At 38.6% G+C, this 25159-nt stretch overlaps 1 protein-coding gene across 1 annotated transcript in view; it reads right to left on the bottom strand.

Moving 5' to 3' along the window:
- Nucleotides 1-200: 200 nt before the first annotated feature.
- Nucleotides 201-25159, bottom strand: part of NWD2 (NACHT and WD repeat domain containing 2) — a 53792-nt gene continuing 28833 nt past the window's right edge. The window contains exons 4-7 of the mRNA XM_069012191.1: nt 8998-9198; nt 7312-7456; nt 6413-7002; nt 201-4834 (exon numbers count right to left, since the gene is read on the bottom strand). Of these exons, the coding sequence (XP_068868292.1) occupies nt 899-4834; nt 6413-7002; nt 7312-7456; nt 8998-9198 (4872 nt within the window). The 3' untranslated portion in view covers nt 201-898. The remainder of the gene's footprint in view (nt 4835-6412; nt 7003-7311; nt 7457-8997; nt 9199-25159) is intronic.

Below are 25159 nucleotides of genomic sequence, written 5' to 3' on the forward strand. Positions count from 1 at the left end.
TTTCTTACAACAAAATGGATAGTAACCTTTTAACATAAAGAAATTAATGTTTTTAAGTGTTTATCAGTAACACCTCTTCTCTTTGAAAAATTTTCATTACGACCTGTACTAATACACACTATGGAGACAAAAAATTTCCCCAAACCAAAAATAAAACCCCAATCCCTATACTTCCTTTAGAACTTAGGACTTTTATAATTTTTATCACAATACAGAAACCTGAAATCCCTGCATGCAATTAAAAAAAAAAAAAAGCTGTCATTCTGTTCATTAGGGTGAACAAATACTTGTCGCCTCACATGTTGACATGTTAGCAGCTGACTGGCACCTACTCCTTTCAACCCAAAGATTAATCCCAATTAAAAAGAAAAATAAAAGTAGGTATTTTTAAAATGATGATGGAATGTATCAAGTGTTCCAGGTTGGCAGGTGACATCTTGTCATTGCACCATCAAGCAGAAAACACATTTTTGCAAGTGGGTATAAAGTTGACTGTTAGCTATAGACCCATTTAGGTGACTTGGAGTGTAAAATAGTGGTCTGACTTCTCACCAATCACTTAGAGCCTTAGTTCTAGTTGAAACAGTCTGTCAGCCACAGATACAATCACCTAACTTCTGTAATAGCATAACAATTTTGATAGTATTGCTAGAAATTTTTAATCAAGGCCCTGGTGAAATTCTGGACTAAACCTTGTATTCCGAAATTAAAAAAACCCCTGCAGCCCATTTGCTTTATGTTTGCTTCCATGTTTACAGAAATGTAAGACAGGAAAAAACAGCTGGTCTGCCCTCTGCTGTTTCTATCTGTCTTCCAGGAAACGCACTGGTTTTCACAAGAATTCAGAAAACATACCTAAGCAAGTGTACTATTCAGATAAGCTCATCCAGATGGTTATTCAGTTGTCAGAGGCAAAACTGTGTCCTCTGCAATCTATGGCTGAGCACACTTTCTCATAGCAGTAGTTGTGTTTTTTGGTTGGTGTTGCTTCACTCACCTCAGCCTCTGTAACTGTAATGGGGCTATCCCTTGCAAATACTTCCGTTGATTCCCTCCAAATGCAGTCTGCAGTCACCTTGAAACTGTAATTGTGACACTTTGGCCTAATCACTTGTGTTGCGTTGTTGAAAATCTGACGGCTGTTTGAAGTAGCAATTTTGATTTTCAGTGCAGCATCAACTCGATCCACTACAGTGTAAGTACCTATACTTCCATCATCAAATCCAATAATAATGTTTAAATGTCTCTGTGAGAGTGCAAGGAAAGTGGGAGTTTTATAAAGAGAACAGGCACCGATGTTTTTGCCATCTGCTAGCCTCATTACAATTAAACTAGAGACTGCACCATTGTCATCATCTTCTTCCCCACGACAACAAATGTACACCAGGTAGCGGCCATCACGAGACAGCCTCTGCCGCCAGATGACACCTGGAGCGTGAACCACACGAAGTTTCCCGCTGTATAAATCAAGCACATTGATGTTCTCATCACCACGGGTGATAATTCCTAGCTTCCCATTTGGAGATATTTCAAAGTCTTCCAATTTTTTTAAGAAATTGGTAGGCAATTGTACTCGTCTGCAGATGACTTCCTCTGTTAGGCTCCAGATGTTCACGGTTTCAGTAGATGTTATAAATACTATAATATCTGGGCAGTCTGGTATCAACTTAATATCCACAATGCTTGCACCATCGTCACAGCTAAACTTCTTTGTTATACTGCCTGTCCAGAGACTCACTGCCAACACCTTGTTCTTTGCCATTCCGACTACAAATGTGTTTGCAGTTGTTATAAATGCATTCTGTAAGGCAACTAAAATATTGCAAACCCTATGTCCTGTAGCCAGTCGCCAAACTCTGGATGCATTCTGCTCGCAGAGAGAGACTACAAACTGATCATTATGAGTAATCATTAGCTCCGAGATTTTTTGTCCATTAATGCGAAAGATATTTTCACCACTAACCGTGTGCCATACATACTGGCTGCATTTATCATCTGACGTAACCATTATCTCTCCAGAAGAGGTCAGCACACAGTTTTCAACAATACCTTCATGCTTGAACACAGCTTCAATAAATCCAGTGCTGAAGTTCCACTTATGGACAGAATCTGATCCATCCAATGTGTATATTAATTCACCTCTGGCTGGCAACACCAGTCTTTGGATGGGTTTGCCAGATTTGTCAATATTGGACATAGCAGTTATGATGTCTATATCCCAGATAGAAAGGACACCACTGGTGGATAAGGATAGCAGCATGTTATGATGATTTGATTTAATTAGCCTGACTATAGTTCCTGAGATTTCCTGTAAGCTTGCCATACACTGTCCAGTATCTCTTCTCCAAACAAAAATGGCTGAGGTATTTTCCATGGAAGCGATTATACAGTTGCCATTTTTGGACAACACGGCAGATATAAAGCGCTCATTGTGTTTAGCTCTAAACTTTTCAGCCACCTTCCACACACGAGTGTCAAGAAGTTCAATGCTGAGAGCCTTACAAATTAAAATTGCACTTTGGTCTTCAGAAAGCTCTATGCTGACAACTTCACTGTCTTCTCTTCTGCAGTCAAAGTCATCTGTAAGCTGGGGTTTGGCTATTTCCTCTGTATTCCAAACAGAGAGGCTACCCTCACTGTCCACCATCACCATCTCTTGGGCCGTGTCCAAAATGAGAAGGAATTTCACAAATCCACTTGAAAATTCAGAGGTCACGGTGGTCAGCTTCTCTCCACTGCCCAAGTGGAAAATGGTCGCGGTGTTCAAATACTGCCCGCAGAATGCATAAACTCCATCTGGAGAACACTGCACACAGGTCACTTCATACCAGCAGTGGAAGTGATAGAGAGGCCAACCGTAAAGCAGATCTATTACAGTAACATCTTTACTGGCCTCCAGCCAAGCAAGTGCATGGTTGACTGATAATGTAAATCCATTTATGAAACTGGAGCCCCCTGCAATTGCACAATGTTTTGACCCCTTGATTTCCACCTCAGACAGAAGACAGGAATTTATGTTATCATATATCAAAAGAGTGTTGTTTGTTGTAGCCACTACGAGATACTTTTCATCACTACTAAGCTTCATCCCTAAGATAACAGACGGAGATGTTGTAATTTGCCTTAGTAACTGGCGGGTTTCTACATCCCAAGTGCTAATGGAGCCATTTTCTAAAGCAGCAATAATTGTGCTGGGATTAAATGTAGGCAAAATCTCAGTGACATGCATGCAGCTGGATGACAGTGGCAGGCGCTCGGGGCTGTAAGTCACATCCATGGAGGAATGCAAAGGGACAATAGAGCAATACTTGGGTCCATCCTTGTCACATTCTAAGAGGAGATGTCTGAGTTTGGGCAATGAACTTACTACTGGGAGTAGTCTCTGCTGCAATTCAGCGGAGAGTGAACCTGGGTATTTTACTACTTTGAACTTTATACTGCGGAGGGTACTGGCCAGAAATTTCAGCTCCTTTTCTTGAGAGTAAGTGTAAGCCAATTCTATGTCAGAAAGTGCTTTATCAAACTGCCCTATTCTAATCATGGTGTATAGCCAGCTGAAGTTCATGATGACTCCGTACAGAAGATCATCAGTTCTTCCACATCTTGTTAAGTGATGAATAAGCTCTGTCATTTTTCTGTGATTAATAAAAAAGATATCAGGTTCCAGTGGGTTACACTGAAAGACCCATGGCTGATCTGGTGCCTGCCTGTCAAAAGCAGCCTGATCCATGCAGTGCTTTTCATCCTCATTCAGACCTCTACTGTCATGGTCAGGACAACCACTCAGATATCGGTCATTGCTGTAAAAAGGTTTTCTTCGTCCACCTGACCAAACACCAAGGAAATACTCTGCCATGACTGTGTGCATTTCACGCAGGTCTTCTTCATTGTGCAGGTACAATTTCTGCGCAATTAGATGCAAGTGCCTATTTGCCCAAAGAAGCAGCGTTACATTTTTCACCTGTCGTTCTATTAAATACCCCTGTAAGCCCTCCTTAAGTCTTGCAATGTATATATATGGAATTCTCAATGGGTTACTCTCTCTGACTCTCTCATTCAGTTCATACATAACACTGTTATCAAGGGCTAAAATATCCTCCAGTTCCATTTCACTCAGGCCAGATTTGGACATAGTGATGTAGCCAAGTGCTCTTGACAATAGTCTTGGTCCACACTTGCTTTCCAGTGACCAAAACAACTGCTCTATGCTTTCATGGACAGTGACACAGAGGGAAGAATCATCCACATCCTTATGAGATCTCCAGTTCCTGACCTCTCTGAAGGTTAAGTTCACAAACATAGGCAGTGTGCACTTGGAGAATGCCTCATTGACATAGATTTGTTGCCCTGATGTTACTTTCCTTTTAACTCGCAGCAGCTGATGTTTCAGTACTTGACTACACATCTTTCTGTCCCTTGCAGTCAATTCAATATAGTTGCTTTCTTCATGAATAAGGCACCTCAGTTTTTGCAGGATCCCATGCTTGTTTGGCAGTGTTGACAAAATTATCCGTACTGAACGTGGAAGGTGAATGGGAAGCCACCAGAGCTTCCTACCATCATCACTATCTGTTAGCTGTTCTAAAGCATCAAATATTATCACTAGTGGCCTGTGAAATGAAGACTCATTCAAGAGATTTATGAACAAGTCTCGAAGGTCATGAATCTTTTTTGGGTAACTTTGTACGAGGCAACGATAGTTGACTGCTAGCTGTTCACAAATGCTTTGAAGTATATTCTTCAGATCCGTACTTGTTTCAGTAGATCCCAAAAATCTTATAACTACCACAGGGTCAGAATCTGGTCCCATCTCTTCTTGCAACCAGGAATAGGCCTAGAATATAGAGCATAATTTAGTTTATATCTCAGGGAAGCACAGTAACAGAGTTTATAAATAGTTATAGTCTATATATAAATGAACATTTTAAAATATTAATGGTTGAATACAAATTCTTTCACTGGCAGAGTTCAAGGTGGGTGCACTGAATGAAATTCTTATCATATATCATCTTTGTTAGCACAGGTAATATCTCAAAACACTAACACTGAACTCCACAAAAATGGTGGACATCAAAGGGGACATGACTAGAAAGCACCCCATAAATCCCAGGGTAGTCTTCGCAAAATCTGAGTCTCAGTTCTGAAAGTAAGTAGGTAGAGTCTCTTATAAATAAACTTTCTTAGACACTACACAATGTCATCCTTGGTCAGGCATACCAGCCTACCACCTAAACCTGTTCAGCATTGATTCTGAATTAGTATAAAGGTATGTCTCTAGAGGACATGGATCAGAGTACATGATCTTACAACAGAATAAGGTTGCCCTTAAATAGCTGGTTACCTTAATCCCTGGCCCATAGAACTACACTTTGCTTTGGTGTGTCTATGACTTTTACTTGAAAACACTGCCACAAAAATGAAAAGGTATCTATCTCTTGAAGTTTTTTCGGTTAGAGCACTTCAAGCCAATGAGGAATGTGACTTCTTTAAATCTTCACAGTCTGTGCAGGCTAACACACTTGGTTCTACATATCTTCACCTCACTTTATGTTATTAGTATTTTAAAAGAAAAGCAGAACCAGTCTCTAGGCTGACTTTTGTACTCAGATATGAAATGAGATCTTGAGTTGCAAATCCCAATTTCATATACACAGCTAATGTGACTCCACAGGAAGTAGGTACAGGGGTTTTAAACAGTATTGCTCCCTTCTCCATTTCCTTCTGGCTGCTATGGCTGTTTCCCAGCTCACTATGCTAAATTCTCGGACCACCCTGCTGGAAACCCAATGTTGTGACTCCCAGCTGGAGAATTAGGTCTGGTGATGCCAGCTTGGTCCTTTCCTGCATCTTGTCCTGCCTTGCACAAAGTGTTTCATTCATTTCCCCCTAGTACTCAGCTCAATGATTTAACAGCATAGACCAGATAAAAAAGTATGGGTATTTTTGCAGCTTATTACGGATAGATTTGTAGCCAGTGTATTAGAATAATTCTGGAATAATTTCTGATGAGAACATGAGATGGCATGACTTGGAAAGACATACTGCATTTGTGTTTGACTAAAACCAGCATAAGATGTTTAGATGGTTGTGGATTATAGGGCCTCAGAGGCAAAAGAAGGAAAAAGATGATTCTAAAATACACATAGTTCATTCAAAATATATTGATTCCTATTAGACTTCTAAGAGCTTTGATAAACTATATTTGTTTTGGCTAAGCACATGATACAGATATGTTACTATTGAAAGGTATTTTCCTGCATATGTGTACAATAATATGCTGAATATACATTTAATTATTTTTATTTTATATATCGAGGGCTGATAGATCTGTGGAGAAAAGAATTAAACTAAGTTGGCCTTTACATGCAGTAATGCTCCCAACATAACCTTTGTATGTAATGTGTTTATTTACCTTCTTTGCTGCTTCAGCTAATAAAAGAGTCTTTCCTGTGCATGGTCCTCCATATATGATAAGAGGATTAATGTGTCCTATTTTTCTAGGTAAAACATATTTGTGAACTATGTTTAATGCCTCACATCTATACTCATAAAAAGTGGAGTACGTTTTACACAGTGATGAGTGTTGAAGAACTTCATCGTACAGCATGTCTGTCTCTGTGTCAAAATTCTGCTGCACTGTAGCTTGAATTATATCAATCATGTCTTCATAGAACTGTTTACCAAGTCCTTCAATGTAATGGCTTTCCACTTCTTGGGAGTAACCCAGCTTCATGTCACAGTGAGTGACAGATGTGTACACTCTCAGATTGGACGATGCAACAATGGTAGGAATGAATTCGTCCCTGAGCTTGATCAGTTTCTCATGGGCTTCAGGATCTCGTAGAAACTTCCCAGCTTTATGTACCACGTCCATGTATTTTCCCATCTCTGGAATTTTAACGAAACGCTCAATGTTGGCAATTTTCCGAATGTAGCAAACACACTTCTTTAGGAAAGCTGGTGTTTGCTTACCCAAGGCAAAATCAAGTTCATCTTCAATAGCTGGAGATGAAAAGAGAACAGAGAGCCTCTGTTAACTTTTCTTTATAAACAGTTCAAGAACATGCCCTACGCCCAACAGGCAGACTCCTGATTGCATCTCTGCAAAAATTAGAAAAAACCAAAGACACAGAGAATTTGCTGGGTGCTTTTGTATGGGTTTTAGTTTCAAGCAAGCACAACAAACCTTTTTTCCTCCCCCCCCGCTTAATTATATGAGAAATGCCAACAGAAATATATTTTCATGTTTGTGGAAAGGTTGACATAAAACACAATGAATGAATACATAGAAATTGTTAGTGTGAACTTTACCAGAGGAAAGATATCTCTTTGCTTGGCTGTGTTTCATTTTTCCTTTCTCATACAGCAATTTCACAGCAGTCTTAAAAATCTTCTTAATCTCTTCTGATATATCTTGCCATTTATTCTCATTCACAGAATTTGAAGAAGATTCCATCTTTTAAAAATATCCATAGTTAAAAAGTAGGTGTGATGCATACATATACAACTTCAGAAAGTAGAAGTCTAATATGCAAGGCCAAAAATAACATGGTAACAGAGAAACACATATACTAACAAAAATAAATAGAAGTAAAATGTTTTATACTGCAGATGATCATAACGTATTCCATTTTAGAATTTTAAGAGTTAGCTCCTTGGAATATTTTCTAAATCCCTAGTGTAGGCAGCTAATGCAGTATTTTTAAAGAATAAGGCAAATAACACCTTTATGGAAAGAGGGTTCTGAGAACCAAGCCTGAAATAATGATAATAAAGCTGCAGTAATACTGCTAAAATTATCACTCCTTTAATGAGACGTAATAATGATAATAATCTAAACTTGGATCTCAAAACTGAAAATGAGGATCCTGGTACCTGTAATTAAGTGCCTTATATTAGCTACCATATTTTAAAAATAAAGGATTATATGTGACATTACATTCATTCATTCATTGCTATAGTAACACTAATCTTACTGTTATCAGAGAGGAACTGTAATATAAATTCACTAATCCTTTCAGATGGTATCTTGCAAATGCCACACTGGTGCTTTCTCTGAAGCAGCTAGGTTTTATTTACTGCTGCTGAAATGTTTCAGGGGTCTCCAGTTTTCCTGGAGGGTGGAACCTCCAGGATAAATTCCCACTTACTTGTCAGAGCTGTGTATCTTTTATTACTTTCTATAAGTTTATGACAAGTAACTCTATGTTACGTATTTAAGTTATATCTATGTTACATCTTTAAGTTACAGCTTTAAGTTATGAACATCTTTTTACTTAGTCCTGTGTTACCAGTAGCCTCAGGAAAAGTACAAAGATTTAATAACAACCCCCCCCCAATTATACAGTATGCACTCAAAAGGAAGTGAAAACTCTTTTAAGGACTTCATTTTTTGTACACTAAAATATGTCCTTGGGTATATACTGGATGTACAGGAGGGTAGAACTAAGCCCTGAGAAATACATACACTTTCTATTGTCATCAATGAAAGACAAATGCCTGCTTTAAAAATGATAATTAACAGTGTTCAAAAATCTTACGTTAGATTACAATTAGTAAGTTAAAAGCATGATATCTGACTCAGGACAGTGAGTTTTCTTCTATGGGGATAGAAGGGAAAATGTGCATTTCCTCTGCAAGTACTGTTCATTGAAATCTAGCAAATGCACAATACAAAGCCGAAGAGCCTGAGTTCTCCATGTTACAACACCAGGGAAGGGAAATCTGTACAACTGTCCCACTAGCCCTAACAGATCGCAGATGACCCAAGTCCACTTGCTCTAGCTGTTATCATAGGGCACATCAATGCAGGAGTCATGTTCCTTAGTGTTTTGCAGCTCCTCCCTTCACCATGTATAGGAAAGGAGCACCGCAGCAGCAGCTGTCCAGGTGTGGACTGGGCTGTAGAAGTTAATTCTTAGACAGCAGCAAGTGCCTGGCCTTGCTGCCACTGTAACTGATAGAGACAAATTTTGTGAGCAGGTGACTGTGACTTACCGTATTCTGGTTCTTCAGCATCTCAGATTTTGGTCTGAGGTAATATGCTGGTGGCACTGCGTTCTCATCCCTGCAGTACCACTCTTCTAAAATCCTGGTCTCTAGCTTGGCCTCTATAGCAGCATCCAGGATCATTTCAAATTCTGCTGAGTCAACTTCCCCTGGTATTCGGATATTCCCATACTTCTCTCCCAACAGGCCCTATGTATTTAGAGGAAAGTAGGGATTAAATTTTTCTTTTACATTATGCAAAAAGCATCCTCAGGATCTGAATTTCATAAAAGTAAGTCTGGTAGTAGTGTAATGACTTTGAAATTACTAGAAAGGGAAACAGGTAATGTGTGACAGGAATTATTGTTAAGGGTACCGTACTGACCTGTATTTTACCATGATGACTGAGAAAATTTGAAGTAGATATATCATCTTTCATAGTACTAACTAGTAGTAAAAATACAAAGGCATTCAAAAGAAGTAGTTGAAAAATACCCTACATACCTAGCACGGTATTGACTCGTGTTATTGAACTCCATTAGCCACAGGTTGAGATTATCCTCACATGCAAAAGGAAATTGAAATTGTGGCTTATACCAGCAACACCAAGGATCAGTGTTGCAGAACCACAAACTGCTTTGCTGTCTTCTATTCCTTTGCTGTATTTGCCCCAGTAGCTGTCCACTGAATGAACAGTGGAGCAAGGAAGCAGCAAATACTGAGTAGAAATGGATCAAACCCCACTTTAGTACCTCTGCATGAAGGTAAAGGTTTGTGGAAGTCAGTTCTTAAACCGTGGCACACGAGACATTTCATTTCAAAAACAAGGATTAAAACACTGGTTGTGATGCTCTAAATATACTCCTTAAAAAAAAAATTCTGTAGTTTACTGTCTGTAAAAATTTTATAAAAATATGATTGTAATGCCCTACAATTTCATAGACAACAGTGTTATAGAAAATTACTGCAATCTTTTGACAAATTTTTTCAAATTTGTGATCATCAGATCAATTCTGCATTAAATACTTGGTCCACAGAAGTCAGTGAGAATTCTTACTTAATTTAAAATGAAATTTAAAAAAATTGTTTCCTCATTTTAAATGTATTCAGCAAAGATCTTGAGTTAATGAGAAGGAGTACTTAATGTGGAGAGGAACCAACAGTGCCAGAATCTTGACTTGAATCAGAAAGATCTCTTAGTAAAGTAATGCCAATGCAAATATAGCAGTGCCCTAAAAATGTAAATGACCATGTTTGTAAATAACATCTAAATATTCATTATTTTTAAACCACTTGTCATAATGTGAAGTCGTTTTAAACTATTCCAGCAGAAGAACACCCTGAAAATCAGTAATTGATGATGATGAAGCCTGCTTCACTGATTATAAAAGCACAAAGCAGCAGAACACTTTGTGGAACCCAGCTATGCTGGCACATGGTACTCCAGTGGCTCACCATGCCAGATGCTGCAGCCCCAGAGCAGAGACATCAGAGCAGTGCATGAACACTTCCTAATCCTTTCAGGGAAAACCAGTTAGCTCAGACCCCACCTGACATTGTGTAAACTAACCTGGCTGATTTTTGCCTGGAGCAGAACTCACATGAACTACCATGCTGTCTCTGATGGCAAGTAGCTGGGATCCTCCACAGAGGGGCACTGACAAAGAGCTGGTGGACAGGAAAAGTCAGTGTCTGTCCACTGCTTAGGAGAAGCAAAGGAATGTAGGAATTGTGATAGTTCATATGGCCCAGGTTCCAGTTTCTGACAAGTCACAGCACCTGGGTCCTTCAAAAAGCTTCTCCAGTAGAGAGGCTTTAGGGGAAAATTGAGTTTGCCTGGCTGCCCATTCAGACCCCACCACAGCTTCAGAGTACACATCAAGGAGTCAGGAGAATTGAATGAATGTGTTCAGTAACTAGAATTATATAATAACAAATTTAATGAAATAAAATGATACAGTATTTCTATAATCTAAATTTATTTTTGATTCGTGATCATTCCAGCTAGTAGCTCCCCTCAGAGAGGGTTGCATTGCTTCACATGATGAGATAGCTGGGGAAAATTTCGAAGCTTTTGCTGTTCTGATCTATTCATAGTGCCCTATAATTTTGGAATTCTGAAGCTGCAGAGGTTAAACAAAATATAGTATTATTTTCCTTCTTCACTCGAGTGAGGTTAATAACTTATATCATGCTGAATTGGAAAGCCTCTTCACATTCAGGTTGCTGTAGAAATCTCATAAATTTCTCTCAGAGGAGCTTTTACCTTGTACAGAAATTATTACTTAGAATTCATTAGACTGCACTTTTTCTGAATGTAAGCCCAGTGGGTTCAATAGACAGTTGCCTGAGCAAAGATCAGTAGCTGGGCCCTTCATTAACAATACTAAAATGTCAACATTATTATGTCTGATTTTAATGTACTGCATTTAATCAACTAAGTTTGTTTTGGAATTATTCTGTGTACTTTTCTGCTTCTCTGGTACAGTTTATACTGTTCTCTCTCCACCATACTAAAGTTAAATAATGACTGGTTTTCCTCTAAAATGAAAAGACGTTTTTTATACCTCTCATGTGTCATTGCAAAAGATGTTATGCAAATAATCTTGTATTAGGGATTATCCTCCTGACTACTTGAGCAAAACACAGTAAGAAAGAACTTTGACATGATCCAGCAAAAAAATACAGTGCTGAGCTGGTGTATCATTTAGAGCAGGGCAATGCCAGGCACTGCACTGCAGCTGTGTTCCTCTTAGAGCCCTAACAGGAGTTGCCTGAGGTTCCGGTATTAACACCTGACTCTGTGTAGTCATTTGAAGAGTAGTCTGGTAGAAAATTTTATGAGGTAGAAAACTCTTCATGGAGTTGCTCCTGTGCTTTCTGGTAACTTCAGACTAGCCTCAACCTACAGACCAGTTTTACTGGAGGTATTGAAACAAAACTCTTCATTTTTCTGGGGAGTACAAAAGTGACTAACACTGGTTTTCTGAAGGACTGTGGTATCACACCCCAGGCTGGGAGCAGGAGGCATGCTGAGTAAGCACAGCTGTTTTCTACTGAGAAACTAATGCTCAAATGCTGGGTTATGCCACATAAACACACCATGTTCCTGGGGAACAGTTCTTCACCCAAACGCACCTTCCTCTAGATGCCCTGCATGTTTTCCATTAGCAGTGGCACTAGTAAATTAAAAAAAAGACTAAGGAGTATAAACAGACTATTTGTATTTGCTGGAATTTTAATACACTATTTGTTTCTGAGGCTGCATGACAGCCTTAGGATGGGTGCATTTGCTGGCACAGGCTGTGAAAATTACATCTTCCCGCCTTGCAGGTAAGGCTTGGAAGTACCTCCTTCCCTTTGACGTCATTCTGGTTAAATTCATATCTATCTGTGTAAGTGTAGCCTATCAGGGCACCACAAAACCACTCAAACCTTAGAGGCCTAAATGAGAAGCTGTGAACTGCACTTTTCCTTCAGGAGCCTCAGTGTCTGAACTGCATCTGTGTCAGAGGCTTGCAGCAGCCTCTTCAAATATCTGCCCCATCTCCATTTCTTTATACATTCAAGTAAATGCAGATTTCTTCTTAGAAAAATAAAGAAATATGAAGCAACAGGATTGAAAGTAAATATAATTACTCACAATATTTGTTGTTTCATACTTAGTCTGCAAATAAGAATTACCATTATTTCAGATCCTTTTCAAATATATTATAGTCACTCTACAGTAAGGACCTAAAACTTCAATTTGTGATAACAGCATTGTAGCATTTTGATGATTATTATAGCAAATTATTTTTAAAGGGAACAGTAATGTTTACACTGTGTTCAATATCAAGAGACACTTTTATATGCAGACTCGTGAACCAAAATCTCCCACCTAATGAGTCATTCTCCTTTAATAGTAAAACAACAAATTAAAGATTCATTAGATTGAAGGTGATTGAACTGTATAAAACTACCAGGCTGACAAACATATAAAACCCTCAGCAACCTCAGCAGTAGCCTTGTTAACTTTCACAGAATCACAGAATGGGTTGGGCTGTATTAGGGAGGCTGTATTAGGGAGGTTGTATTAGGTTGTTGGGTCGGGAGGGACAGAGATCATCTACTTCCAAGTCCCCAGCCATGGGGAGGGACACCTTCCAACAGACAAGGCTGTTCAGAGCTCCATCCATTGTGGTCTTGAACACTTACAGGGATGTTTTGTTGAGCCTGGGGCTAAGAAATCATTAATAAATTAAGGTTAAAAAACTACTGTAGAGAACAAGATGGGAAGTATTTTTCATTCTAATATTTGTGGTGTGGAAAGATATTACAACTATAGGCGCAGACACAATAATGACCAAAAGGAGGACACAAAGTAGATTTAGATTTGATTTTGAGATAAGAGGGATTCACATGGCATGTCATATGATTAGTTCAGACATCATCACTAAAATATTCATGAATTCTAATGCCATACATTATATTAAACCAGAACAAGCTGAAATTTAAGATATATTTAATTCCAGCTAAGACATTTGGTGGTAATTTTAATAAAAAACAGCTATCAAATAACAGGAAATTATATTAATTACTGATTGGTTTAATTAATTATTTTTTAAAGAAATTATATCTTGACATCTGCAAACAAAGACATTTGAGAAGTCAGATTTGTAATGTTTTATGAAGCGATTTCAGGTACTTGTCAACTTTAGAGCAACAATTTTTTTGCCATTTTGCCAACAGAGGAAAGATCTGATCCAATGATCTTTTGCTGGGCTATTTGGAATCAGTCCTATTTCTTGGTCCTTGTGAAGACACCCGACACTGAAGTGCATACATATGTCCTCTCTGCCTCTTCCCAGAGCAGTCCTGGACTGCCAGCTTTTTGAAGAACAAGCATTCAATAAATCATCTTTGAAGGAATTAAATCTAACCATAAAATATAACCATAAAAAATATTAATTTTTTAACTTAATATACTTCCTTGTGTACAGGACTAAGCACCCCTTTAAACAATTTGGTTTTGCAAGATCCATGAGGAATTAGGAAGTATTATTGTCCCCATGTGACACTGGAATTAAATGCAGGGAATTAAGCCTGGGCAGGGACTCAGAGCTGGGACAGGTATGCAATGGTTAAGTCATAACCACGTAGTGGAAGCTGTTTTTCCTAATTCTCAGCTCTGTCCTTCTTACAGAAACTGCTCACTACTGAAGGAGGAAAGCCGTGACCTCTTGTGATGAGGTCCTGAGTGACCCAGAATTTCAGCCTGCTAAATTAATATAAGCTTAAACTAAGATCACTTATTCAAAGTAGAACAGCTCCATTAGGAGAATGAGTATCTCACATTATTGAAGATGTGCTGAATGCTTCACACTGCGGGCTGAAAATTGGAGGGATTTAAGTGCTTTTAAAACACCGTGGGGTATTAAGTTCATCTGTTGTCAGGGGTTGGGAAAGGCTGATCTCACTCATGTCCCAGAGGTGACCTTCTACCATTCCCAGGAGAGCTGTGGATTGCAGTCTGGTATCATGCCATGCCACAGCAGGAGGCCTCACATAGAAATCTGGTGAGGAGCAGGCTGTAGCTTGTGGGCTACCATCTACAGCAAAGCACGTAATAAGGAGGCACACCCATGGAGCAAAACAGCACCCCCGTTTCACAACCTGCCCTGAAATGCAAGAAGGACAAGTGTGTGGCCACCAGGTATAAACCCTTCTCATCAGGGTTCAGGGCATGAAAGAAGGGGTAACAGTTGCACATCTAAGGCCCTGCTACTGCAGCTCCTTTCTGTGCAAGCAGTCTCATAGCATTGTGTAAGTAACTGAGTATTTACTGAAGCAGAAACATGAACGTTATCTTTCCACAGTTTGCATGACTGACAAGGGCTACAAAGTCCTCTGGACTGTCTCCTGTGGTCACTCATTATTGATTGCCTTCTGTTCATCCTGCAGTTAGAGACCTAACTCCCTGCTTCCTCAGCCTGTGCTTCTAGGCTTCCTTCCTTTTGTAGTAAAATCTTTCTTATCAAATAAAACCTTTTTTACCTCTTTAAAGCCATTCATTTCAGTCAAATAGCCATTTTTTCTCAGACAAATATGATTTTTTTCTCTACTGATTCCTGGGATGTTCATACATGTGTTAGCTGATAAAACCTATGTTACTAAGTAATGGACCACACTTCTATAGACAAAAATGACACATAAAGAAAAAAAGTAAGTGAAAAATTGACATTTATATTTAGCACCAGATTTCATCTGAATATTTTTTCTAAAAAGAATACTTAGTGTAAGATCAGATTCCAATACCCATCAATTTCTTTCAATTGCTTTATTTGTATGTATGGAGACAGAATTACTTCAGCGTAACTACGAGAAATTCTCCATTGTTTTCAAATCTTACTTTTTACACGCATACTGGCTACATTCATGAAATATGAAAGATGTTGTCTTTCATATTCAATTTGGAGATGGTAAGACAGTGCATTTGCACGTGCAAACTTGCCTAGGAAGCCATTCAAGTTAAGGAAGGCACACAGAATTGTAACATACAGGCGTGTTTACCCTCCTTGTCTGCAGAAAAATGGGCTTAACGGATATAACCAAGTATACAGTAAACCACACTTTGAAAATCTGAATCAAATGGTCAGGATACCAGTTTTTCAGGGCCTTCTATTTAACATCCCATTCTAAGAAATTTAGTACAACTATAGGTCTTTTTGGTTTCTTGCAAGTATATTGTAACTGTGTTCTAACAGTATCCTGTAGAAATCACTTATGTGATGCAAGATGTGCAGGTGCAGCCAGAGATATTTTGGGGAAAAAAAAAAAAAAAAGAAAATTCAAATAACAGGATTAGCTGGGTCCCTGCCTCTCAGGCCTTGAAACCAAGAATTTACTCCCAAAAAACAAACAGGAAAGAATGTCCTATTTTATTATTTTTTTATATCTTCAGGGAAAAATAGCCAACCCATTTCAAATTCAAAGCAAAAATGCTAATGGATATAAACAACAGTGACTCATCAGAACCAAAACCAGAAAAGTATGCTTCAATTAATCTCAATGGAATATACATGTTAATGGCTTGTTAGGGCAAACTCCAAGCCATTGTACTGAAAACCGAAACCAAGACGAAGAAAGCTGTGATACTATGTTTAATCTAAGCCAAGTTTTAGGAAGCTGGAGTTCCAGAGTAGGTGATGAGTCTCAGATGTCCTGAAAATAATTGCCTTTACTCTTTTTTATTGTACTTCTAGCTGCAATGAGGTACAGTGTAAGGACCTCATGATAAAAATACAGGGAGAATGTTCTCCAAATAAATAAATAAATACATTTGATTGCTTTTCTTGCTTATCAAAGGAAAAAAGTTATGTTGCCTTGGTATTAAGTCTCCCAAAAATACTACCATTAGAAATCAAAAATATGAAAAAAGGACAAAAATGTCATAATCTGATTTCTGGGATGTACAGGTCAAAGTGTCTTTTAACAGCATTTTTCTTCTTCTGCCAAGAGTTGTAAGGCAGTGCAGCTGATCAGACAGAACATTAGAGCTGCTGCGGATGTCTTAAATCTTCTTTCCACTTTTACTACATCTCAGTATGGGAACTTCTAACTTCCTGATACTTTTGTCACTTACTCAGACTGCCTATCCATAAAATGAGGCTAATGATAGCTTGCAAAATAAGCATTTTATTTTGAGTATTTCTATTTTGATATGCAAAGGATGTGTATTTATGTATCAGCAGCGATGGAACTGTTATTTTACACTGTTTGTCCCATTTAGTTTTAAAGGGAAAACTGATACATAGAAGAGTATGAAAAATTTTTCATTTGCTTTTTCTCCATAGGTTGAAGCCTGCAAGTAAATAGAATTACTTTTAGAACTTCAGCTAACTGTAGAAAACATAAGAAATACAATTTTTAATTGAAGTTGCTGAAGCAAATAGGAAACTGAAGGCATAATGAAGACATTTCTGTATTGAGAATTGTTTTTCCACCTGCCCAGATATATATTTATGTTCCTTGGCTTGAGAAATATTGCAGTGTGCTGTTTCACAGAACCATGCCCTGATTTCTCTCTTCCCTTTTTCCCTGGAGGAACTGTAGAAGTACCTTGAGGGGGCTATATGAATTTCAGAAACTTGAGACAGGTCTTGGTCTCAGTTTCATGAAAAACAAAAAGGGCTGTTGAACTACCTAGTAAGAAAACTGACTGTAACTGGGACTGGAAAAATAAGGTCCAAGTGCTGAAGTGTTTTGCTGTGAGTACAGTTCCTGACATAAAAGGTGTAGAAAAGAAGAAAATGATGGTGGAGTTTCTTGGCGCTTGACCTGTCTTTCAGAAAATTAAAGAGAGCAGCCAAATCTGGCTGTAAATGAGCCCATTCCCTCAACTCTGAACTTCACCCACAGTGCAGTATTTTTAAATCTCAAAGCTTTTCCCTAGTGGTAGGGAGATATGAAACAAGGATGAGTAATTTCTCAGGACATAGTGTGTAGGAGCTAACAGTCTATCATACAGAGTGAATGTGCTTCCTCAGAAGAAATTCATGACCTACTTCCCTTACACACTTTGCTTCATCAGAACTCTCCTTTCTCCTGGCTGAGAAAGTATCAATGGTCTTCCTCCACACTCTCCCTGTCTTCTACATGATCATGCAGCACCAATTTAGTTAATTTTGTTGCCTTTTCTTTCATTGCTTATCACTGCTGGGTCTTTGATCATAGATGAGCATAGATGCAGGTGACAAAATGAGTCAAAAAGAATGTAATTAGGGACGAGGTCAGTGAATAAAGATAGCATAGAGGAAGGACTGGAGGAGATTTTGCCTACCTCTGCCTAAAGATCTGAGGTGCTCACTCACTCCCTCCGATTCTCCTCTAAACAAATGTGTTATTCTCACGTTGCTCTATTTTTGAAATTGCATGGGAGATTTCTTGACAGGCATCTACATTTTTCCCTCCACATAAAGCTAAGGACCTTGCAGGTAATTCTTACTGCAGTCCAGATTTCTGTCAACTCTCTGACAGGTCCTGTAACACTTGACAAGAGTGGAACTGAGTAAAAAAAACAAACCAAAAGGGTTAGGTTTAACAAAAGACCATAGCACACAGCCCAGACTGAAGTCAGTAACCTTGTCTGTGGAAATCCCTACCCTTCCTACAGAGAACGGGAAATGTACTTTTCTTGGAAATAGCAAGGAGATCAATATTGTCCTTTAGAGGAAGGTGTGGTGGTGTAATCTCCCCCGCTTTGTAAAATAATCACAACACTCATCCAAACCAGGAAAAATTGTGAAACACTGTCTTGCATGTCACAGGTGAAGTGTGGCTGATGGGGAAAAGCTTCTCCTACTATTGCTGTTAAATGTGCCTTCCTGAGCAGGAACACAGGTATCATGGACTCAGAAAGGAAGAAAATACTCTGAGCCTATCAATGTAGTCAGCTGGGGGGACAGGGAACTGGCTTCTGGACACCAAACCCTGTTAAAAGGTGGCACTCCTCTGCATTCTTACTGCCCTCTTTGGTATGCTTTGTATGCAAGAAGGGGCCATATCTTTATTTTCTGTGAAATATGCTCCTTCTTGTATTTATCAGAAAGGCAGCTAAGTTTCTAAATTCCCATTTTGGGATGGTATTAATGTGTTAAACTATGACGCAAAGAGCTTAGATGGAGGTAAATTTGAACAAGGCAAAAAGGGCTGAATAAGACACTTAAGGGATTGACAGAGGCATCTAGTCTGTAGTAAACTCTAAAGTTACATCAGCTGAGAAGGGGTTTCTAGGACTGCAAAACCTATCCAAATCCCACTATATGGACATACACACACTCCTTATAGGAAATAGACTGATATATTTATGCTTTTTTGTAACACAGTTAAGCTGTGTGTTCTCAGTAACATACACAGCCACTATGAAGGTATTAGAAAGTGTTAATTAATGAGTACTATAAGAGGCAGAGACAGCTGATAGTGTAACTGAATTTTTAACACCCCTCCTGATTTCAGGAGTATCGAAACTAGTTGCAACATGACATGACATTTCACTGCAAATTATTTTAAAATTTTTTTCCCCTTCTTATTAGAACTAAACAGATTGGTAATCACTGAGTTCACAAATGAAAACCTAATTTTGCAATTAAATGCCAAGAAAATTATTTCACAACTTTCATAGAGTAATGCAGTCATTGAGAGCCTGATATGACCCATGACTGTATAGTGTGAAGACCTAAAACATTGTTAATAAACATGTTTTAAGTATAACATAAATGGAGGCCCTCAGAAAAATTTTTAGTATAAGTGACATTAGTTCTAGCAGATCATAATGCACCCATAATTTAGACTTTAGCACAGTATGCAAAACAAGTACCAGAGGATAACATCAATTCTGCTTTGCAAGTACATGTGGAATGGCCTATATTATTTATTTTGACTGGTTTCTTGATTCTGATAACTTTTATTTATGATTTTTGTATCTTTATGTGCTAATTGTTACAAATAATTCTTTTTTTCCAAGCCAGCTGGCATTGGCTTTTGTTATTTGGGACAATTGGTGGCTGGTACTCTCTGAACAGGTACTTTATCAGTCTAGTCCTTCAAATATGAAAATAAACTATTAGAAAATTCCTTGCACAAGAAAAGTATAATTTTCCTTTGCCAGCAATACTACCAGTATGATGGCCCAGTGAACTTCACTGATGTAGAATTGTTGGTCCCTTTTTAATGTTCTTGGATGATTTGCATGCATTCCCTGCTTTTAACATGCTTGGAGGGAGACAAGCCTTTTTACTGTTTATTAAATTATAAATTCAGAGGAGGACAGAAAGGACAGTAGCACAGCTGCAGGATGAAAAGTACTATTTCTTATGAAAAGAAACTAATGATCTAAACAGTTAAGGAGAGAATGTGAAAATGCAAAAGGTATCTTCAAAGAAGCTGAACTGAAGGAAAAAAACTTAGGCAAGCACCAAACCCTTTAGGCACTTGACAAAGGTTATGGAATATCAAACCCAGCACCACTTAAAGTGTTCAGAGCGTCAAAAATCTTTACAGCCAATTCACATCACCAAATATCACAATAAGATTGCTATTCCAAATCATTTAAATTGTATTAAATATAAATCCATCTTTTCATAAAGTTATCTTTACAACTGCCATATTTCAAATCCTTCTTCTTCAAAACTACCCAGTATTAGTTTTCCATTTATAATACAGATGAAAAAATCAACTTTATGAATTTTCTTAGCTTTCCCTTCCCATACTTCTGCAAGGATGGGATAAAATGAAATAGTGCCTTTCTACTGGGATATCTTCATAACTTTTCTAACGCTAATGTTTACATAATAGGTTATTTGACTTACAATTAACGGTAAGCATACAAACACTGAATACTAAGTACTGCCTGCAGGTAATAGGTCAAATCATTAGCCAGAAGTTTAAAAATTCTGCAGCAGATTCCTGTAGGAACCCAGAGTGCAGAAAATATTTCTCTGCCTGTTTTGAAGGGTTTTTACTCCCCTGAACAACACAGTTTTGACCTTCATCCATGGAAAAAATTGCCAACTATCAGACAAGAACTAGAAAATACAATGGTGTGAATTAGGTGATAGACTACTATGTAAGATTGTCATAGGGTGAAAAATTTAGAGGTTCTGGGCTTCTCTTTGTAGTAAATAGATAAGAGCAAAAAACATCAAAATGGAGGATTGTTGTTGTTCTCTAAACCTTCTTCTTCTTCTTCTACTACTCCATATCCTGCAGTAAAAGTAATTTGGGATGATTGGACAAAAAATTCCGCAATTCCTGGCTGTGTTACCGAATAATTGGTAGAAAAGCGAAAATAATATACGTTTTCAGTAACCATTGGTTAAATTATCTTTAAAAGGCCATGTAAATCTTGATAATTCGGCTTTCTCCTGCATTCTCTGCTCTGTGCTATGTCTGGGTCACGTTAGTGACTCTGTTTCTCTGATAAGACTTAATAAACAACTATCTAGCAGCATCAAAGGCTGAAAGTCTCCATTTGTCTCTTGAACTAACTCCTGGCAAGGACTTTAAAAACTCTCTCCCATCAGGAGAGGTCTGATTTACGCCATGGGCTGTGGCAGATTCCCATGGAAATGAAAAAAATATAGCAAATATATATATATATATATATGTGTATGTGCGTGCCACTTTCCTGAATGAAAACACTGTTTTGCCTGTGCCATGCCATTGTATGACTAAGAGGTAGAGTATATGGTCTGCCAAAGCACGTGGCCAGGTGATGAACTGTTTTTCCAGCCATGAGTAGCACTAAAGTATTTAGAATCTACTAAAGCATTTTAAAACAGTTTCAAGCATTAAAGTAATTTCTATACTATGCAAAAGAGCTAACAAGAAAAGAACATGTAATTTACTCAAAATAATTGCAGTCTCCCTAATTTTCTAAGCCAATATTCTGTGCTTCATTTTTTCAAGGTGGAATGAAATAAAAAGTTACTCCGTGAGATTTTCCAGTTACGAAAGAAAGAAGCTTACTACATTGCATATTAGCAGAACTCTAACTCCAAAATAGGACCTTGCACTGAAAGGAAATATTTTAAGAGGAAAAGAGGCAATACCTTATGGGTGCATAACAGAATCACTATGAAGAACACTGATACTTTCTCTTATTTTAGTTCTGCAAATGAGCACCTTTTATTGAAGAAAGAGGGATCCTGTGAAATTATACATGCTGATTATTCAAAAAAACCCCAACCAACCAACCACCCCCCCCAAACAAAAACAAAAAAAACCCCAAAAAAACAAAAACCAAAAAGAAAACAAAAGACCCAGCTACTGCTACCTGGATTTAACAATAATCAGACTGAAAAGTGAACTAGCTATTTTTTGAGTAGGTGTTTCTTTCTGGGTCTGTTTTTGGAGAACCAAAGAATCTCTGAAGTGGATGTCTATATTTGAAAAAAGGGAAGGTATATATGCTAGGTGCAAGCAGCAGTATTAATATCTCTATTTGAACTTACCACCTGCCTGCTAAATATTTTAAAGTATGCTGCCTCTTTACACAGAAGTAGCATTGCAAGGTTTAGAATCCCCTCCATCCCATTCATTTCTACAGAATAGCTGATGCTGGATTTTTGATTTTGTCTTGGGGTGACCTTATGATGTGTATCCCATATCGCTGCCTATGCCCAGAAATTAATTTCTGTGTCTTTCTATGCCTCTAAACTGAGCCTGAGAGGGGGAAGGAAAAAACTGAGCAAAACTTTTTCAGGGCAGTTTGCAGCTTGTTCAAGGTCACACAGAGATAGGAGGTTTTTTTTTCCCAGCTGCGGCAGGGGAGCGAGGAAGCACCCGGCTTGCTGTGTTCCAGTCAGCTTTTGGCCAGTTGTTTTCAGTTTCTGGTTCTCTGGAGAGAGACTGAGAGTTGAACTTTGCTTTTCCTTCTCTGGAATTCCGGATTTTCTCCCTTTTCTACTGGACTGCTTTCAAGCAGAGCACATCGGGAGGACTTTCCACCGGGCACAGAGAGCCTGGCCCTGGCCCAAGCCCCAGCTCCGAGGAGACCAAAGGGAGGACTCTTAACACTTTCCCAGGTTTTTCCTCCACAGTGAAACATTTTATTATTTAGCCTTATTTTCCTTTTCCAGTGTGTTTGGTAAATAAATAGTTTTATCTCCTTCACTTTCCTTCGAGGAAAATTTATTTTTTCCCGAACCTGGGGGGGAAGGGGTGGTTGTGCCTTCTCTCAGAGCATATATTTCTAAATTTGGCCAAACCGGAATGGATTTACAGTTTCATTTGTAGGACAGATCATTACATCTAACTGACTACAGTACTACCTCAGAAGATGGTTTGGTAATGGTCTTGAGGGTCATGAGAAAATAAATTGCATAAATCTCACGCAGCCTATTTCTTCCTCTACACACTACACAGCATGATGCAAATATGACTTCATGTTAACCTTATTGTCGCTAATATGGTCATTCATATTAAATATAATACTTAACCCTTCTGGAACGCAGCACCAAAAATTGTATTTCTGTCAAGAAAAAGAAGTACAGTGACTTAGCCAAAAATATGTGCAGTCTTCTGACTGAAAATGCAAGTTATTTTTAGACTACATAAAACCCATGCAATTTCTATGTTACATGGAAAAGCTGTCTGATGAATCTTGTACCTGTTTTCAATGGGCTAAGTTTAAAAAATGGGTATTTTAGATTTAGAGAATCAGAGATGATTCACAGGAAAATACATTCCCATCCCTAAAGCCGATGAAGGAATTTACTTACAATAGCTTAATCATGTAATATCCCCCCACGATTGATTTCACTTCCTGTGGATATCTGCTGTTCAGAGCGTAACTATATGGAAAGGGATAGACATCCTTTGCCTCAGTCTGGAGGCTGTGAAAGAAGACCAAAGCTTGCTGGGGGGAAAGTTGCATATTATGTCTTTAAAATTGATCACTTTGTCTATTTTGAAGGGTTTCAAAATATACAAAGATCTACTTTGATATTTACAGAAGAATCTTTCTTGTTGGCCAAGTCCATCTAAAACAGAATTAATGTCTGCAGACGTATACTTTACTCCAGATCAATGCCACAAAGTCCTGTGGAGCCATTCCTGATATGACCCCAAAGCCACTTATATTAGAGGGAGTTCTTATTTGTATGGGTTTTAAATCAGATGCAGAGTGAGAAGAAAATTAATAATTTGATATTTCTTTCTTGGAATATACTTTACTGGAAGAGGTGGACTGTTGTGCCATGTCTGGCTCCAGGTATTTCTCTTCATTCACTTAAAAACTATAAATAGAGATGTATCCTTGAGGAAAATTAAATATTGAAATGCCCAAGCACAGATAACTTCTGTTGAATTCCCTAAAAGCACTGGGTACTTAGCATTCCCCCTGAACTGGATGTTTTAGGATAGACACATTTGACTGACTTTTGCCTCCCTAATTTAAAGTGTGTGGTGATTTTCCTATGAAAGCAAAAGAAAGCTATAACTCAGGCATTCCATAACCTGTGTATTTAGTTTTCACATTAAGACTAAACCTTAAAGTAACACCAGAACTGAAACTGGAGTTGAGGAGATCCAGCAGAGCAGGAATAATATAATTTGGAATTTTCTCCGAGCTGGAATGCACTCAACATTAATTATCAACCATTTGTACTATTCAGAGACAGTGCAGCAATATACTTCATGGAACGATTAAAGTATGCATTATACTGAGGAACACAGATAGAAGATACAAACACTAGAAACATTCCACTCCATAATTTATCATATTTCCTCTTCAATTTCAGTGTGATTTAAGGACATGCCAAATGTTGTAAATTGTTAATATTCTTTTAAAATCCTACTGGAATTCCAAATTTATAATGCTAGGTTCTTTAGGTCTATGAAAGTTGAAAGAATTTTATGCTTCCCTAGGGACTGTCCAGGACGGGATGCATCCGTTGCTCCTGAATTCAGGCCTGTCAGTCGCTACCTCCTGCCCTTGCCCTGGACTGGAAGTGGAGAAAAGAGCTTTTCCACATCCCCAGTAGGTCTGCGGAGAGAGGAGCGTCAGAAATATTCTGTGGGGTACCTCAGCAGACCAGTGAAAACACAAGGGATGATGATGATGTAAGGTTACATTTGTTTAGATGTGGCAACTCTTGAGGACATGGTGAGACCCAGTTCAAAACGTTTGGTGTTTCTCATATTTCTAAGCGGCCATCTTCACAGGGTCAGCCCTGTTCTCCATCAGCAAACAAGGAGGGTAACTGTGAATATACTCACAGCACACTTAGCCGGCCAGGCTCAGCGCCTTAGAAAACCCCGAGCTGCCTAGAGAGACTGCATGGGCGATCTAGCACTCCAGTAGCTCCAAAAGCGGCAAGTGGTAGCTGCAAAGCTAATATCAAGAGCAGAAGCAAAGAGGTAGAAATATAGCCCTCGCTCTAGGCTTTTTAATCGTGCTAGTAGATTTCTCTCGGTCCGAGACAGAGACAGACAGAAGCTGTTCGCAGAACGGGGTAGCAGAGCCAAAAGGGGCGGGCGCACTCCGTGCTCTTTCTTTTATTCGGGGGAAGGGAAAGGGGAGAGCTGGGGGCGGACCCGGGGTGTCCGGCCAGTCAGACACTGCTCCAGAGTCTGAGCTCCTTTCGGTTCTACCCGCGCTTGGAACAAAGGGGATTCAGAGCACATGGCA

The sequence above is a fragment of the Aphelocoma coerulescens genome, chromosome 4, assembly GCF_041296385.1.
Source record: "Aphelocoma coerulescens isolate FSJ_1873_10779 chromosome 4, UR_Acoe_1.0, whole genome shotgun sequence".
In the NCBI taxonomy this organism is placed as follows: domain Eukaryota; kingdom Metazoa; phylum Chordata; class Aves; order Passeriformes; family Corvidae; genus Aphelocoma; species Aphelocoma coerulescens.